Source organism: Berghia stephanieae, chromosome 6 (genome assembly GCF_034508935.2).
Source record: "Berghia stephanieae isolate SIO BIC M18660-M18661 chromosome 6, UCSD_Bste_1.3, whole genome shotgun sequence".
Classification (NCBI taxonomy): Eukaryota; Metazoa; Mollusca; class Gastropoda; order Nudibranchia; family Aeolidiidae; genus Berghia; species Berghia stephanieae.
In genome coordinates, this window is record NC_088365.1 from 28,106,576 (window position 1) to 28,124,737 (window position 18,162).

General features: G+C 40.2%; 1 protein-coding gene across 1 annotated transcript in view; it reads left to right on the plus strand.

Moving 5' to 3' along the window:
- LOC144974782 (uncharacterized) overlaps positions 1 to 17,874 on the plus strand; it is a 35,244-nt gene extending 17,370 nt beyond the window's left edge. The window contains exons 7-11 of the mRNA XM_078918039.1: positions 10,470 to 10,551; positions 11,999 to 12,089; positions 13,039 to 13,132; positions 14,406 to 14,445; positions 15,999 to 17,874. Of these exons, the coding sequence (XP_078774165.1) occupies positions 10,470 to 10,551; positions 11,999 to 12,089; positions 13,039 to 13,132; positions 14,406 to 14,445; positions 15,999 to 17,055 (1,364 nt within the window). The 3' untranslated portion in view covers positions 17,056 to 17,874. The remainder of the gene's footprint in view (positions 1 to 10,469; positions 10,552 to 11,998; positions 12,090 to 13,038; positions 13,133 to 14,405; positions 14,446 to 15,998) is intronic.
- Positions 17,875 to 18,162: the final 288 nt, after the last annotated feature.

Consider the following 18,162-nt stretch of genomic DNA (forward strand, 5'->3'; position numbering starts at 1 on the left):
CTATGATGTCGGATTGACTAAGATAGTGAAAATTGAATTTATAGCCAAAAATCACAAAATCACATTATAAAAAAATAATTTTGGCCAAAAACTCGTCCTTCAAATATCGATCAATTAAAATGACGCCATCTTGTCAAAAACTTTCAAACCTGGGATTTCATTGAACACTGTCTAAAGTTACATATTTGAGCCTGTTTTGTTTTGTTTTTTGTTTGTTTTGTTTTTTGTTTTTTTTTTTTGTTTTTTTTTTGTTTTTTGTTTTTTTGTTGCTGTTTTTTTTTTTGGTTGTTGTTGTTTTTGTTATGTTTTTGTTTTGTTTATGTTTTGTTTTTGTTTTGTTTTTCTTGTTGATTTTTTGTATTTTATTTTATTTTGTTTTTGTTTGTTTTGTTTTTGTTTTGTTTTTTGTTTTTTTGTTTTGTTTTGTTTTGTTTTGTTTTTGTTTTTTTTGGGGGGAAGGTTTTTTTTTTTTTGTTTTTTTTTTTTTTTTTAAACAAAATTGGGGGCATTTTGATCGATCGATAAAATATGGGCCTGTTTTCTGCCCCATTTCTTATTTTTCAAAATGTGTTTGATACGACGGTACCTACTACAGAACAGACATGGTCTATGTGTCGGTATTGTGATTAGCCTAATCCCAATCCCTTTGAGCGGCCAAGCGGGTTTTAATCACCCGGCGATAATCCACTCCCACGAGTGCCTTCTTGACAGTGACCTCAGATTAATCATATTTATTTTGACCTCGGCACACGGGGACCCCTCCGGCCACTCCGGTACTGTGATACGAGAATGCTTATCATGAGATTCAACGTTATGCAATGCTGCCGGGCGCTGGAAAAACACATATTTGAATATTTGGCCAGAAAACTCGTCCTTCAAATATCGATCGATTTAAATGACTCTCATCTTGGTAAAAACTCTCAAACCCGGGACTTCGCCGAAGTTTTTTTGATAAAGGGGAAACCCGAAACGTTCATTTGATCTGTTTTAGTAATTAAATTGAAGCTGACATTCAATTTCACATTATTATTTATTGGTGTATTTTATTGGAATTTTATGAAGAGTTGATATCAAGGTCGATATGGATCAAAATTGGGAAAAGTCACTATCGATTTTCATATTGATAATCCTCAAACGAGTTCCTTTCCCTCGTTTAACAAAATGAAAATGGATCAATACGTATCGATAAAACAGACTACTTGGGAAATTAATCGTGTTTGTGTATGCGTGTGCGTGTGTGTGTGTGTATGTGTGTATGTGTGCGTGTGTGTGTGATTGTGCGTGTGTGTATGCGTGTGCGTGTGCGTGTGTGTATGTATGTGTGTGTGTGTGTCGTAGATAACTAAATAATGTAGTCCCTAAAAGCCATTCGATCCATGGAGCAGGAGTTAATTCCGGTTTCTGTAGCATTGAATGACAGTATCAATTGCTTGCTACCCTTTTGATTGGACGCTAGACTATCGCGAATGACATACTTTACTCAAAATCTAACAGACCCAGCTACCCAAATATTTTTGCTTTGGGGGTTGGACGGGGGTCAGTCAAAATCTTAACTGCCCCCGCAGTTGATACCCGTTCTCTTGAGTGCTTTTAAAAATATCAAATTTAGAAAATTGGGAGCAAGCACTTCGCCGAAGTCCTGGGTTTGACAGTTTTTAACCAAGATGAGAGTCATTTAAATCGATCGATATTTGAAAGACGTGTTTTCTGGCCAAATTTTTTAATATGTTTTTGTTGGATTTTTTTTTTTTTTTTCAGAGTAGGGCAGACTGGTTGAATAGGGACTTTATCCATAATTAGCTTTGTAAGGTAAGCTGTTAAACCAGTCAACTGTCGTAATCTGGAAAGACACTTATTTCAAAATTTGGCCAGAAACCTCGTCCCTCAAATATCCATCGATTTAAATGACTCTCATTTTGGAAAAAAAAAAACGTTCAAATCTGGGACCTCGCGAGGTTTTCTCTAAGTCTCTAAGTCTGTGAGGGGTTTTGCCAAGATGAGGGTCATTTAATTCGATCGATTTTTGAAGGACGAGTTTTCTGGCCAAATTTTGAAATACGAGTTATTCTTGACACCGACAGTTACTTGTTTAATCACTAGGAACGACGGTGTTCGATCAGATTACACGTAAAACGTGGAGATTACAAATGGTTTTGTCTTATGAATGAAAGACGTAGAATATTAAATAGAACTGATTAAGGGCGCTGGAATTCAAACGCAGTTTGCAGTAGGGTTGTTACGTATTGGATTCATCTAGATCTAATTGAAGGCTGGTTTTTCAAAACTCATTTAGTCGATTTATCTACTTTTTGAGATTTTCTATCCATGAGATTAATTGACATCAACTGGCACAATAATTTCCTTAGATTTGTGTGAATTTAAAGTATAAATTATGATAGAATAATAGACCGAATGAGGAATTGTAGGGGAAATAATCATTAATTTCTCAAAATGGGAAAAACGGAGTTAGGGAGTTTTGGAAAGCCACTCTTTAATTATATTATATGGATTTCCAATAGCTCAGTTGGTAGAGCATTCGCTTCACATGCAGAGGGAACGGGATCAATCCCAGTGAAGTCGACATTTTTTGTTTGACAACCCCGTTTAGTGGATATTGCGCTATATAAAAGCTCCAAAAAAAAAAAAACATGCATCGACGGGATCTGAGGGAGTCAGCGGACTGTCTCCATTGTCAGGGAACGCCAGAGACAGCAGACCGCATAATCTTCCACTGCCCTATGACGAGATTGGCGGGAGGTTTCGAGGCTGTCCTCAACTGCGGTGACGAATTTAAAGACTGGCTAGAGACTTCCAGTGTGGAGATGTAGCCTTACGCTCCTACTACTACTACTATGCGCTCGAGGTGCTGCTTGTACGTTGCGCAGATTTTAGTATTGTCTTAGTATCTTGAATGAAAGATCGCCAAAATTAGAAAGTAGAAAAGAAAGAAATGACACAAATATTTTTTCAAAGTCTGAGCTTTTATAAAGCGTAATATCCACTAAACGAGCTCAAAGCGCTTTACAGGGTGTCTTTAGCCAATAACGACACTTAACATGAAGGACGAGACACGACGCCAGTTAGTTGGTATTACAATATTTTTTTCTGACAGTGACAACGCTGTTAATTAACGGCCAGGTACTCATTTTACACTTGACTACGGTGAGATAATGTGAGTAAAGGACCTTTTTTTTTCCAAGGACTAACTGAGATGGACTCGAACCCAGGACTTTCCGATCCGATGGCTGCTGCTTCTTATGGTTCACACTATTATGTTATGACGATCGACCCAATCAGCAAAGTCCGGTCCGCATTCGTGCACCGTCGCGAACCCGCCTGGTAGCATCGTCACAACACACCTTTCGACTAGATGCTCTGCCGTTTCGGGTTCTTGCCCACAGCGTGGACATAAAGGACAGGAAGTTAGACCCCACTGATGTAACGCACCGGCCGTTAGGCAGCTCCTCGACCGAAGCCGATTCGCAGCTACCCAGTGTCTCCTCTTACTGGTATCAAAGCCTGGCAACTTCTCACCAAGCTTAGAGGAGTGTAGGTCCCCTCCCCCACGAGGGATTGAATTCGTCCAAACCGACTTCCATCTCGTATGTGCAGCTCTGTCCGTAGTCAGGGATTCTGCGTACAAGGGTTGCCGGGACTTATTTCGGCTCGAAACGGGGGCACCGTTCATTATGCGCATGAGAGGGGTATCCCCATTCCCTCTCTCTTTGATCTTACTCAGCCAGTTTCCCGTAATGGTCTCCCTCCGACATCGGGGGGCTGGATCGCTGCCATCACCGGGCCCCATTCTCTAGGGGTTGTTGCTAGCGTTCCCGACACTATGTGCATCGACTTGCGAAGTTTTACATCCACCTTCTCAACGTTTCTGCTTCTACCCCACACTGGAGCGCAATACTCCGCGGTGGAATAGCATAGTGCCAGGGCGGATGTTCTCAGGAGCGCTTGGCTAGCGCCCCAAGTCGATCCCGCCAGCTTCCTCAGAAGACTATTCCGCTTCTCTATCTTCCGGGCAACCCCTTCGAGATGAACCCGATAGGTAAGGCTGCGATCCAGCGTCACCCCTAGGTATTTTGGACGCGGCTCATATGGGAGTGGCTGGTCCCCGACTAGGACATTCAGTTTACGGGTGTGCCAACCACTGCATAAGTGAAATGCAGTGGCCACGGTTTTTGAAGTGTTCATCTTCAGGTACCACTTGTCAAAGTAGGATTTGAGTCTGGTGACGTCCTCGCTGAGTACGCTCTTGAGACGGGTCCACACTTTACTCTGAGTAACGAGTGCCCAGTCGTCTGCGTATCCCAGCCTCAGGGAGGAAGTGTTCGGCATATCGCTAATGTAAACGTTAAACAACATTGGCGCAAGTACCGACCCCTGAGGGACCCCATTCTTCAATTTCCTAACTTTGCTCGTGACGTCTCCCAGCGCGACGTGGAATTGCCTTTCCCCTAAGATCGAAGAGAACAACTTCAAGGTCTTTTTGCACCTTATGATTTTTGCAAGTTTGAGCATTAACCCATCGCACCAGACCGTATCGTACGCCGCTGATAGGTCTATAAACACAGCACCTGTTTGCTGTTTTCTCTCGAACCCGTGCTCAATATGCTCTGTAAGGGCAATGACCTGCTCCGTGGTGCACCTCCCTTCCCTGAAGCCTGCCTGCTCAGGTGGCAGGGCAGCGTCTAGGACCGGCCCCCATCGGTTTAATAGAACACGCTCCAACAGTTTGTAAAGACAGCTCAGCAGCGATATGGGTCTGTAACTGTCTGCCTCCTTCGCCGGCTTCCCTGGCTTCAGGATGGCAACTATCTTCGCATGCTTCCACACTTGTGGAAGCTTTCCGTTTGCAAGGATGTCAGACATTGCCTCTGCTAGCCAGGCCCGTGCCCTGGGGCCCAGATGCGTCACCATATCGGGATATACACCATCTATCCCAGCTGCTTTGCCGTTCTTCACTTCGCTAATGGCTGCACCCACTTCTCGGGGACTGAACGGGGCCGTCCAGTCCGACTCCTCCGCAGGTAGCGAGTCCAAAATCGTACGGTACGCCTTGCGGACACCGCGCTCAAAAGCCTGATTAGGGACCCGCTTGCTACGGTTCTTAATATTCTTGGCAATTGTGTCTGCCTCGCATTCCGGTGCAGCCTTCGCGAAATTCCGAACTGGGTCCAATTTCTTTATCAAACGCCAAGCGTGGCGGCTGGAGTGTGTAAAGTCGAGACTTTCCACGGTCTCCTGCCACCGTTGCTTCCTTCCCTCTGCCAGAGACTGGAGTAGTCTATCGGCTGTGTCCTGGGACTGGGTCTGCTGGTACTCTCGGTACAGCTCTTCCGACTCTGCTGTCCAGCAAGGGGTGTAGAATTTCCGTTTGCCCCGTGGAATAGAGCGTTGAGCGCTCTTAACCAGTAGCCTACTAAATCTGGTTATATTCTTGGACTTGGGAGGAATGGCAGGGCAGACCTGCTCGATATAGGAACTGAATTGCTCCCAGTCAGCCTTCCTGAACTTCCATCTGCAAAGTGGGAGAGACTGCACCCTCGGTATTGTCACCCCAGCTGTGACAAGAACCGGCCTGTGCTGGCTATGCGGAAAGTCCCCGAGGACTGTCCGCTTCACCTGCAACGGTTCACCGTTCGCGCCTTTCGTTACGAGGGTGAGGTCTGGAGTATACTCCTTCTTATGGCGGGTACCCCGGAAGGTACCCTTGGCTGTAGGATCGTACACTAGGTGTAGATCATTACAGTCCATCCATGAGCGGAGTTGTCTTCCTGCCTCATTGCAGTCTCGGTAGCCCCATTCGTGATGGTGGCTATTAAAGTCTCCCAGACAGATGGAAGGATGGCTGACCACCGGTACCGGTGGTGTAGTCCAAGTCGCTCTAGGTGGTTTGTATATATTATGCAAACACAGTCCACCTACTTCCACGGAAATTCGGTTCACCCCATTGCTGTCCGTTACGCTCTCAATGACCCTTACCTTCGATGGCTCTTTAGCGTAAACGCTAACCCCTCCTTTGAGCCTCGAGGTGTCCTCGCGTTGGACCACCGTATAGCCTGGGATCTGGAATCGGGAAGATTGCGCGCCTGAATAAAGGTGGGTCTCCTGTAAAAGGAGGATATCAACGCAATGAACGGCCAATAGCTTTGATAAAAGCTCATTTTTTGCCATACTCTGGCTCTCGACGTTCAGGGACAATATACGCGTCAGCTCGCCATCCCCGCCGTCGCATTTTCCGATCGGCAGGCCGCGAATCGATTGATGCATGGGACGTTTGTTTTTTTCTCGGACGTGCCGACGACCCTGGCGACACGAACGCGGTATTATTTGGCTAGGCGGCAGACCGCTTCGCCATTGACGGGACTGATTGGGACTCGACATAAGGACAATAGTGTGGCGCCCGGGATAGGGCTGCTATTCGGGCACCGGGTCTGGATCAAATTTAGTCACACACCGGGGCGAGCAGCTCATGTGGCTCGTTGGCTCGATACCCGGGATGGTCTCGTGACGGTCGACCGGGATTTACACCTTTGCCCTCCCGTGTGCCTCAAGCCCCCTCATCAACTGCAAGGTAAAGATCCACGAGGGGGGATCCGATGGCGAATGTCATACCACAAGACCACATAGCCACACAACTGCTTTGTCAGAGGGTTCATGGCGTAACTTTTCCCCTTAATGTTCAGTCATTACAAACATTAAAAGTAATAACAAAATAACATTGGATATAATATTGTCTTTTGTATAAAATTTATTTGAAACTCTCGAATGTACAAGTTGAACATGCAAAATGAATGTAAATAGAGTTATTCATACTACGAATATTGAATATGACATTTATGTATTAGATATTTAATTCTCAATCTTCTCAATTAACTGACATTGAATACTGGATATTTATATAATTGATAAATTGTATCTATGAATAAAAGTTACACAGAGCATTTAAAGGCTTTTAGAACTTATTAGCTCTTAAACGATACGATACGATACGAATCGATACGAATAAACTCTTCAAAATTTAGTCTGGCAAAGACTTCCAGCACAGACGCAAATTTTAAAAAAGAAATGTATGGAGTACAATAAGCCATTGACATCAAAGGATGAAATAATGTTTTGTATGGTCTCAGAGCTGCCAACTTGAAATTTCAAAATTTCATTGTTTCCAAGGGAAAAATAGAAATATTTACTCTAATTAGCTTTAGAAATAAACAATTTGTCTTCAGCATGATCCAAACATGGTTCAAAGCCTTGACTATTACAGGTGGTTCTGAGGAACTAAACTTTTCTTTTCCACAAGATTGATTGAGTCAACGAGGCGAATGCAGTACTGTATAGCTGGGGTCAAAAATTCGTATTTCTACGAATTTTCGTAGAACTAGGCAGGTCTGTGTACTACTTAATACACAAAATGGTTTTTCCGTGGTTTTAAAATAGTTTTATTGTCAAAATCATCTTATCTCTTATAAGATCTTTGAAAGCCTTTAAGGGCGGAGTTCGATTTTATTCTAACTTGGCATTTCGCTTTCCCATTTTCACCCCGGGACAGTAGTCACGATGCAGATCGATCTTTGTTGAAGCCTTTATTTTTAAAAACTAGAGGGTTTATATAGCTCAATATCCACTGAACGTGCTCAATGCGCTTTACAAGGAGTCCCAAGCCAATAGCAACACTTAAAATGTTAGATGAGACTGTTAGGCATTATTACATTTCGCTAAGTCCCAGGTTTGAGAGTTTTTGATAAAGATGAAGTTCATTTTAATCGATCAATATTTGAAGGACGAGTTTTCTGGCCAAATTTTTAAATAGTTACGTGTGTTTTTTCAGATTACGGCAGGTAACTGGTTAAAGCCTTAAAAAGTGAAGATGAAGATAGACGCATTGTTTTGATTTTTATCGAATCTTTGAAAGGAATGCGTGGTTTGCTTAACTCTTAACATTAACGTATCATTTGGATAATAATTGGTTTTGCTTCAACTCCTCTGGACAATGAATTGATCCAATAGTTAAGGTTGAAAGTTGAAGTCAATAGAACGTTTAATAGAAATAGAAATTGCTGAGTGGATAATACAATGAATTCAGAACACTCCCTTTTCATTTTACTTTTCAGTAATGGCTCGGATGGATGCGCACCGATGTGCACACAATATTATTTGCACGCCTGATAACTGAACGAAATAGCCTTCAACAGGGGTGACGTCACTTCCCTCGTAATGACGCACAGTAACTTAATAACTGGTTTTAACTATCGGAACAATGTCGGACGCCTTTATGAAATACTTCTCCGACGAGCATAAAATTGTATCCAGAGGAGAAAAACATTATAAATCTGATCCTGTTTTGACTTTTATACTTTCTGATCACATGACGTGTGAAAAGGTTCTAGCCAGCAAGAAGAATAAAAAATTACCGATTTTCTTTGTTTAGAACCAAGCTGCTCGTTGCTGGGCTGACGTGACATCAGACTATTGAATCCAATTATGGATTTTTAAATTATTTTTTTTTTTTTTTGCGACGTGCACTAATTTACAGGCCTGATAACCCATATTGTTATGGGCTCATTGTTATAATGAAATTGGATTCCATAGTCTGATGTCACGTCGCCCAGCAACGGCGGCCATCGTGGTTCTAAACAAAGAAAATCGGTACTTTTTATTCTTCATGCTGGCTAGAACTTTTCATATGTCTTGTTATCAGAATGTGTAAAAGTCAAAACATGATCAGATTTTTAATGGGTTTTTTTTCCCCTCTGGATACGCTTTTATGCTCGTCAGAGAAATATTTCATAAGAGCGTCCGCCATTGTTCCGATAGTTTAGAGCCAGTTACTAAGTTACCATGCGTAAATACGAGGGAAGTGACGTTACGACTGTTGAAGCGTATTGCTGAGTAGATAACACAATGCAGAACACTCCCTTTCATTTTACTTTTCCGTAGTGGCTCGGATGGATGCGCACCGATGTGCACCTAGTATTATTTGTAGGCCTGAGAACTGAACGCAATTATGGATTTGTTTTGTTTTTTGTTGTTGTTTTTTTTTTTTTGTTTTGGGGTTTTTTATTTCGATGTGCACATATTTAGATGTTTGATAACCCACATTGTTTTTGGGCTAATTGTTATAATGGAATTACGTAAAATATTATCCATTCCAATGTTAAAAGTAAGCCCGAAATTGCGTTCGCCTATCAGACTTGAAAATATGTGCACGTCGCTTTCTTGATTTCACATTGTTGCAATGGGCAATATACGATTCTTACACTCTTGCTTTTTGGAATTCCGGACGTGTTCCCAGCCGCTGCAGGAGCGTACACGCGTTGGGAACAAAGTTCGAATCCCAAAACACAAGAGTGAAAGAAATCTTTTATTCTACCCCTCAGTCGATTCCGATTTCGTCATCTCTGAGTGAAATACATTTTCTAAAATATTTAAATGATACTTAGAGTTCTTTCAAAAATATAATTTTAGTGAAATTCAACCTTTGATAATCTGACGTCACAAATTATTATTGTAAACTTGATATCATTACGCGTTACTATAAATTTAGAGAGAGAGGTGGAATAATAGTTAATGTTTCATTGGTTTGGGACTACAATAATTTCCAATACAACAATGAGCCCATAACGAGTTGGGTAATCAGACCTTCAAATAAGTAGGTACACAATTATATCATATCACCTCAAAACGTTATTATGATTAAGATGTTAAAAATTGAAGTTATATTCACAAAATATGAATAAAAAGTAGTTTTTCAGAGCCATAGGCTCATGAAGCCGGAGTTTATCCCGGTTTCTACAGCGTGAAATGGATAATAGCAATTGCTTGTTATCCTCTTTGGATAGGACGCTAAGTACTTTCCACCAGATCTATCAAACCCAGCTACCCAATCACTACTGGGTGGAGAGGGAGGGGGGGGGGGGTCAGAAAAAAATCGACTGCACCCGGGATCGATCTCGGTCCCTCTGCTTGTGAAACAAGTGCTTTAACAACTGAGCTATCGGGACCCCCAAAAACCTGAGACTTTGTGAAAATTAAGTTCAGTTAAGTGAGATACATAACAAAGTAAACGTTTCGGCCTTTGGCCTTCTTCGAGTAAACAAGAAAAGGAAATATGGTATATTACATTGGAACACACACACACACATACATACACATACACACATATACACACACATACACACACACATACACACACACATACACACACACCCATCTGCTATAGAACCACTCTGGCAATTAATCATAACGTTCCGGTTTAAGGCCTTAAATTTTCCCTATGACAGCTATATTAAACAAGGGAAATAACTGTGTTAATACATATATTTTCCTCATATTCATTGTATTTGGGGAAATTGGGCTAAAACCGTGCACTTTGGGATTGGAAGCGTGAAAAGAACATGTGGTGGTAGATCCGTTCCGTTTAATTGTAATTGTAATCACATTTTGTCGTTGCCTTTTTATAGGAATCGTTTCAACATCGATGGATGACTGGGAAGTCTCTGTTTATCCAACCAAGAAAGGGAAGCTTGGATGTGGTGTTTACAGGTGGGTCAAAGGTTAGAAGTTAATGGGATGGGGGGGGGGGGGAGGACTTGCGGCTATAGAGAGGACGTCAGCCACTCTCTTCGCAAGTCAGTAGTCAGTGGTTATCAGCTAAGTTGGGGGGGGGGCGGGGGGGGGGGGGGGGGGGGGGGGTTTAAAATATCTAGATATCTAGTGCGGCTATGTGGTCTTGTGATATGACACTCGCTTTCGGATCGGAAAATCCTGGGTTCGAGTCTCGCTCGGTGCATGGAAAAGGCTCTTTACTCACATTCTCTCACCGTACTCAGGTGTAAAATGAGTACCTGGCTGTTAACAGCGTTGTCTCTGTCCAAAAAAAAATGTAATCTCGCCTAACAGGCGTCATGTCCTGTCTCACATGTTAAGTGTTGCTGTTGGCCAAGGACCCCTTGTAAAGAGGGTTGAGCACGTTTAGAGGATATATAAAAGCTATATTTTTTTAAGCTCAATTTTATCTCATTCCCTTTGACCAACGTGCATTTATTAGCAGGTCTGATAACCCAATTCCTTATGGCCTCATTGCTGTAATGGAAATTTTTTTTAAATGACGCAAAATATTGTTCAGACCTGCATATATGTACACTCCATATATAAAACCATTAAAATTATGATTTTTCATCATCACCATCATCGTCATCACCATTTTCATCATCATCATCGTTTTCATTATCACCATCATCATCATCAGCAGCAGCATCATCACAATCATCATCATCATCTATTTTGCCGCTATGTAGTCTAGTGGTATGACACTCGCCTACAGATCGGAAGGTCCTGGGTTCGAATCCCGCTCTGAGCGGCTCATCGTTGAGTCCTTAGAAAAGGCTCTTTACTCACATTCCCACATCGTACTCAGGTGTAAATTGAGTACCTGGTCGTTAACAGGCGTGTCTCTGTCCGAAAAAATAATGTAATATTACTTTCCAGGCGCCATATTAAGTGCTGTTGTATTTTGTTGTAGACCCCTTGTAAAGCACTTTGAGCACTTATAGTGGATTATATTGCGCTATATAGATGCTCAAGTCTTTTTTATTATTATTGCGCTCAATGTCTAGACCAAGCTTAGAAGAATTTTTTAAACCTCTGAATTGTTGTATGCGCCAAATATTATTATTCTACCCACAACCCCCCCCCCCCCCCCCCCCCCCACCCTTCCCATTCCTCCAGGACCAATTCAATACTGTGTCAAGATGTTGTAGACACCTGTCAAAGCACTCGCAGAGCACTTTTAGTAGTAGATTATATGCGCGAGTATCAGATTTTCAAACTCGGTCTTTTAACATTAATGTGTGCTCACATCTCTTAGACCAAGTTGAGTGAACTTTTTAACCTCTGAAATGTGTTGTGTACGAGCCCAAAGTATAATTATTACTACCCACAACCCCCCCCCCCCCCACCCACCCACCCCTTCCCTTATTTCTCTTCTCAGAGACAATCTCAACTACATCGTGGTCAAGAACGTTGAAAAGAATTCACCTGCCAGCAAAGCAGGACTCAGCAAAGGAGATCGATTTTTGGAGGTCAGTAAATCGATTGAATAACTCGCCAGCGAGGTCAACAGATTTCACAACCTCAGCCGTGCTTTTAACATCTCAATGGTGATAGCAATCACCATCCACTTATGAAGGGCTATGAGTATGAGGTGTGACACTCTCTTTCCACCTGTTCAACATGTACCCGTTGTGGTAACGAGCCCGAAACCGTAGAGCATCTAGTTGAACGGTGTGTTGTTGTGACGAAGCTTCCGGGTGAGTTTGCGACGGTGTACGAGTGCGGGAAAGAATTTGCTGATTGGGTCGATAGCCGGAGAGATATTTTGATGTACTCGAATCTTTAGAGTTCGATTATTTTATCAGCTTGAATACGCTTCAACAGTCGTAACGTCGCTTCCCTCGTAATGACGCATGGCAAATTAGTAACTGGCTCTAAACTATCGGGAAAATGGCGGACGCCATTACGAAATATTTCTCCGACGAGCATAAAAGAGTATCCAGAGGGAAAAAAACATTATAAATCTGATCATGTTTTTGAATTTTACACATTCTGATCACAAGATATATGAAAAGTTCTAGCCAGCATGAAGAATAAAAAGTACCGATTTTCTTTGTTTAGAACCACGATGGCCGTCGTTGCTGGGCGACGTGACATCAGACTATTGAATCCAATTATTGCAACATCGTAGCAGGTCCATTCATTGCCTGTCCTTGGCAGATTCTGCCGTATATAATACTGATAGATATAATATAGATAGTATGCGCTTGACAAAGGAGATCACAACAGTGCCATCCGGAAGTATTACGGACCAACACACAAAACTCTGTGTAACCATGAACTTTTATAGTCTGGATAATACAGTTCAATGAGAATTACTCATAAACGTGGATGGCAAAAAAAAACAATAACAAAGACCCGAGTGACGTTAACTTCATTCTATCTATAAGATATATTAGATATAACTCTCGTTGCCAGATTGAAGACATCCCCGTGTGCGGACTGTCCGACAAGCAAGTGGCCACCTTGACGCACGCCAAACGAATTAGGATTAAAATACTCAGACCAGCAGGTAGGTCGAGACCAGATTTGAATAAAAAATAAATACAAGTTGATCTGGAATCACGAGTGATGAAAATGAAAGCTTTATTTTAGGTTAATTTTGAACTATCTGGGAGCAAATTTTGAACGCATTACTGTGCCCATGAACATTAAGCGCTTAGAGTCTGGTGTCTCGGAGTTATAACGTCATATAAGTTTTCAGCATTATTACGATTGATATTAATTTTTATTATTTATTATTATTATTATTATTTATTATTATTATATTTATTATTATTATTATTATTATTATTATTATTATTATTTATTATTATTATTATTATTATATTATTATTATTATTATTATTTATTATTATTATTATTATTATTTATTTATTATTATTATAATTATTACTATTATTACCCGTTCACATTTTATTACCTAAACCTAATTTTATTTAAAAATTTGCGGAGAAATGAAGGCTATTACGAACAGGCAATCATCTAAAATTATAGTTATTATACTATACTACTGTATGGAAAATAACATAGATCGGGACTAATCTTTTGAGTCATCAACGATCAAAATTGGTCCGGTAATAAAGTATGTACGCAGGTGCGCGAAAATAAATCTGGCATAACGACGGTCAGATTGGTGGCGGTTCCCAACATCGAATGACCGATTAGTATACCCTCGCAGGTTTATAAATAATCATTTGATTCAACGGGTGATAGAATTTCCCTTAATTTAGAAAAAGTGTTCAAGTTGTTCGTATATCAATTTGTAAAAAATACTTTTATAATTTGTAGATTTGCCAGTATTTCTGTGCAAGCTGGCAAACATTTAACAAGGACTGTATGGAACCATTTGGACCCCCGAGCTTATATTTTTTAAAGATATTATGATTAATATTATGATTTTTATTACATTATATATTATGATATTATATTTATCATCATCATCATTATATATCATATATATTCTTCATCATCATCATTATTATTATTATTATTATTATTATTATTATTATTATTACAGCTGTACCATAATTATTTTTATTATTGTTATTATTATTATCATCAGTATCATCATCATCATCATCATCATCATCATCATCATCATCATCATCATCATCTATTTTCATTATTATTATTATTATTTTTATTAATTATTATTATTATTATTATTATTATTATTATTATTATTATATTATTATTATTATTATTATTATTATTATTATTATTATTTTCAGTCGTCTCCCCTTTCACCTATATTATTCTGTTTGTTTGTTTTTTTCTTCCAGCCTCAATCAGTACACGTGCACCATCTGACACAATCGATTTGTAAGTAACGCTACACGTGTTGTATCATAAATGTGGTCTAGTGATATGACACTCGCTTTCGGATCGGAAGGTTCTGGGTTCGAACCTGGCCCGGCGGATAGTTGAGTCCTGATAGTACGCTCTTTACTCACATTCTCTCACCGTACTCAGGTGTAAAATGAGTGCCTGGCCATTAACAGCGGTATCTCTGTCCGAAAAAAAATTGTAATATCGACTAACAGGCGTCATGTACTTCCTAAATGGTAAATGTTGCTGTTGGCCAGGGAGCCCTTGTTAAACGCTTTGAGTACGTTTAGTGGATATTGCGCTATATAAAAGCTCAGTTTTTAAAAAAAAGATACAGTATCCTGTGTCGTCTTCAAGCAATGCTGGACATGTCCAGTTACCAGATGGATAACAAAACCCGAGGCCCCTACTTTGTGTCTTTGGATGAGGCATTCTTTTCTTTTATATTTTTGGAGTGGGGTGGGGGGGGGGGGGGGGGTGATTTTTTGGGGGTTGTATATTCAAAATGATTATTTTAGTTTGTTATGCTTTTTTTTTTTGGTTGGGGGGGGGGGGGTGGGGGGGGGGGGGGGGGGTAATAATTTGAAATTCATCTTGATATTCTAGTTAGAATTGATACGTTTGTCTTCCATTTTCTTCGACTCGGTGAAAATTGATTTTGAAAACAGCAAGCACAGATAATCTATCATCTTCAATTCAGATTAACGACGAAAGGACTTCCAACACATTTAATTGATGAAGACCATCGCTTATGGGGTCCCGATAGATCACTTGCTAGAGCACTCGCTTCACAAGTGTAACTGGAAAAAATTTATGCATCTAGACCTATGGGGAAAAAATGGAGCCATTCACAGCACCATTTTGTCTGGCTCTAATTAATTTTAATGAGTTTGCTTGATTTACGTTCTCGTATTGCTGGTTCAAAAAAGAGGGTTTTTGGGCGATCACTGCGGGACCGTATTTTGACCCGTTTTCGCTAAAACTCAAATAGTCATAACTTCCTTAAAAATGAAGATACATAAATGATTTTGATATCATTTTAATCAGAACAACAAGCTCTATCAATTAAGCGACTTAAAATGATCATATAAAAGTGATCTAATTTTGGGTTTGGAATACCTACAAGCAAAGGGACCGAGATCGATCCCGGGTGCAGTCGAGATTTTTCTCTGTCCATCCAACAGTGAATTGGGTAGCTGGGTCTGTTAGATCTGGCGGAAGTACTTCCGATAGACTAGCGTACTCTCAAAAGGTTACCAAGCAATTGCTATTGTCCGTTTCACGCCATAAACTCCGGCTCCATGGACCTGGTGGTTCTGAAGGACTACTTTTACCATCGCTGAAAAATTTAAAATTGAATGTACATAAGTAGCATTGCTGTGACTAAACAATTTCTTATTGAAAACGTTAAGTTATGATAGACTTAATTATAGAAGATCTCTAGTAAAACAGAGAATATTGTCAATATTTTTAAAAACAATATCACGGTGATCAATATCTGTTTTCCATTGTAACTAATATAATATCATAATATTTCTTGTCCTCAGCAATACCATGTTTTCACCTCTGACCCTTGACCTCTCTGACCTGGAGGGCAATGATATCGGCAAGAATCGTGACGATGATCAGAATACCTTCACCTCCTCCACGCCAAGAAAAGCCGCCAGTAGAAGTCACAGTGAGGAGCGTCAAGTCGTCCAAGCCGAGGTTCATCCTAGACCACGAAGTGCCTCCCAGAACCCAAACAGCAGCAGAAACAGTCAAGGCAGCAACACCAGCAGTGGCAAACGACCTCTTCCACCAACGCCATCTCCTCATAACTCAAGACCGACAACTCCTGATTTGATAGATCAACAGAGTAACGCGTCAAACAAATCGAAGAAAAACAAGAAAAAAAGCAAAGATAACAACACTGCTGACACGATCTCGAACTACACCTCTGACAATAATAGCTTGGATGAGAATTTCTTGCTCTCGTCTAAAGGAAGCGATAAACTCAAAGAGAGCAACAACCAGCCACAAGTCCAACGTTTATATCGTCCAAGGGTAGTCGTGCCAGGGCGGCAATCGTCTGGATCCTACTCTCCGTCCATTCAACAAAAGCAGCAAAATATCTTTACCCAAACCAGTGGTAAGCCACATCTAGGTCGTTACATATCCCATAATCCCAATCACCAACACTTCAACCATCAAGCGTTGCCGTCACGTATGACGATGGTATACACCACCAATCCCGGCAGCAACCCTAAAAACAACCATAACGTTCATCAACAACATCAGCAACTTTTTCAACAGTTTGACAGATCACGGCCTAAGAAAAGAATCATACCGTCCTCAGCATCGGGTAAAATGAAGGAGATTAGAAATAGAAGTCAAAACTCCCCTCACCATCACCATCACCACAACCAACACCATCAGCAGATTGCCAACCAGCTCAAAAATGCTCATGCTACACGTTCCAACAAACGATCGAGTTCTGCGCCTCAGAGAGATCGGGAATTCCTCAAAGTGATTCAGAACAGCGTGGAACGTCGACAAAGAGCCCATCGATTGTCTTTGTATCAACTGCCAGACCAGGACGATGATACGTGGAGAATTGACTGAGGCTAGACTGGACACACCAAACATCGTCTTCTTCTACGTGTTTGTCCCTTTTCATGCAGATTATACGTGTATTATATGCTGTTATACATGTATTATATGCCGTTATACATGTATTATATGGTGTTATACGTGTATTATATGCTGTTATACATGTAATATGCTGTTATACATGTATTATATGCTGTTATACATGTATTATATGCTGTTATACATGTATTATATGGTGTTATACGTGTATTATATGCTGTTATACATGTAATATGCTGTTATACATGTATTCTATGCTGTTATACATGTATTATATGCTGTTATACATGTATTATATGCTGTTATACATGTAATATGCTGTTATACATGTATTATATGCTGTTATACATGTATTATATGGTGTTATACGTGTATTATATGCTGCTATACATGTATTATATTCTGTTATACATGTATTATATGCTGTTATACATGTATTATATGCTGTTATACATGTAATATGCTGTTATACATGTATTATATGCTGTTATACATGTACCATATGCTGTTATACATGTATTCTATGCTGTTATACATGTATTATATGCTGTTATACATGTATTATATGCTGTTATACATGTATTATATGGTGTTATACGTGTATTATATGCTGCTATACATGTATTATATTCTGTTATACATGTATTATATGCTGTTATACATGTATTATATGTTGTTATACATGTATTATATGCTGTTATACATGTATTATATGCTGATCTTGGTCCAGAGCTTCAACCCCGCTGCCTTTTATCAAATCGAGAATAAATTCAGCGCTGATGGTGACAAAAAGTGAAGGGAAAAAAATGGAATTTTGAACTGAAAGCCTCATTTGTTTTTGTTTTTTTAGCACTAACCCCCAGTTTTAGAGTAATTGAGATGATAAACTATCAGTAACACTCTAGTCAAAGTGATACAAAGCTGCTAGACGTTATGAACTGTAAAATGTAATAAACAAAAAAGAATATAAACAGCTTCAAAAAAAAAAGAACAAAATACCAAACACGGAACGTTTCGGGCTCAAAACTCTTCTTCAGCCAACATTTTTTGTTTATTACATTAACACATTATCGAACTTGT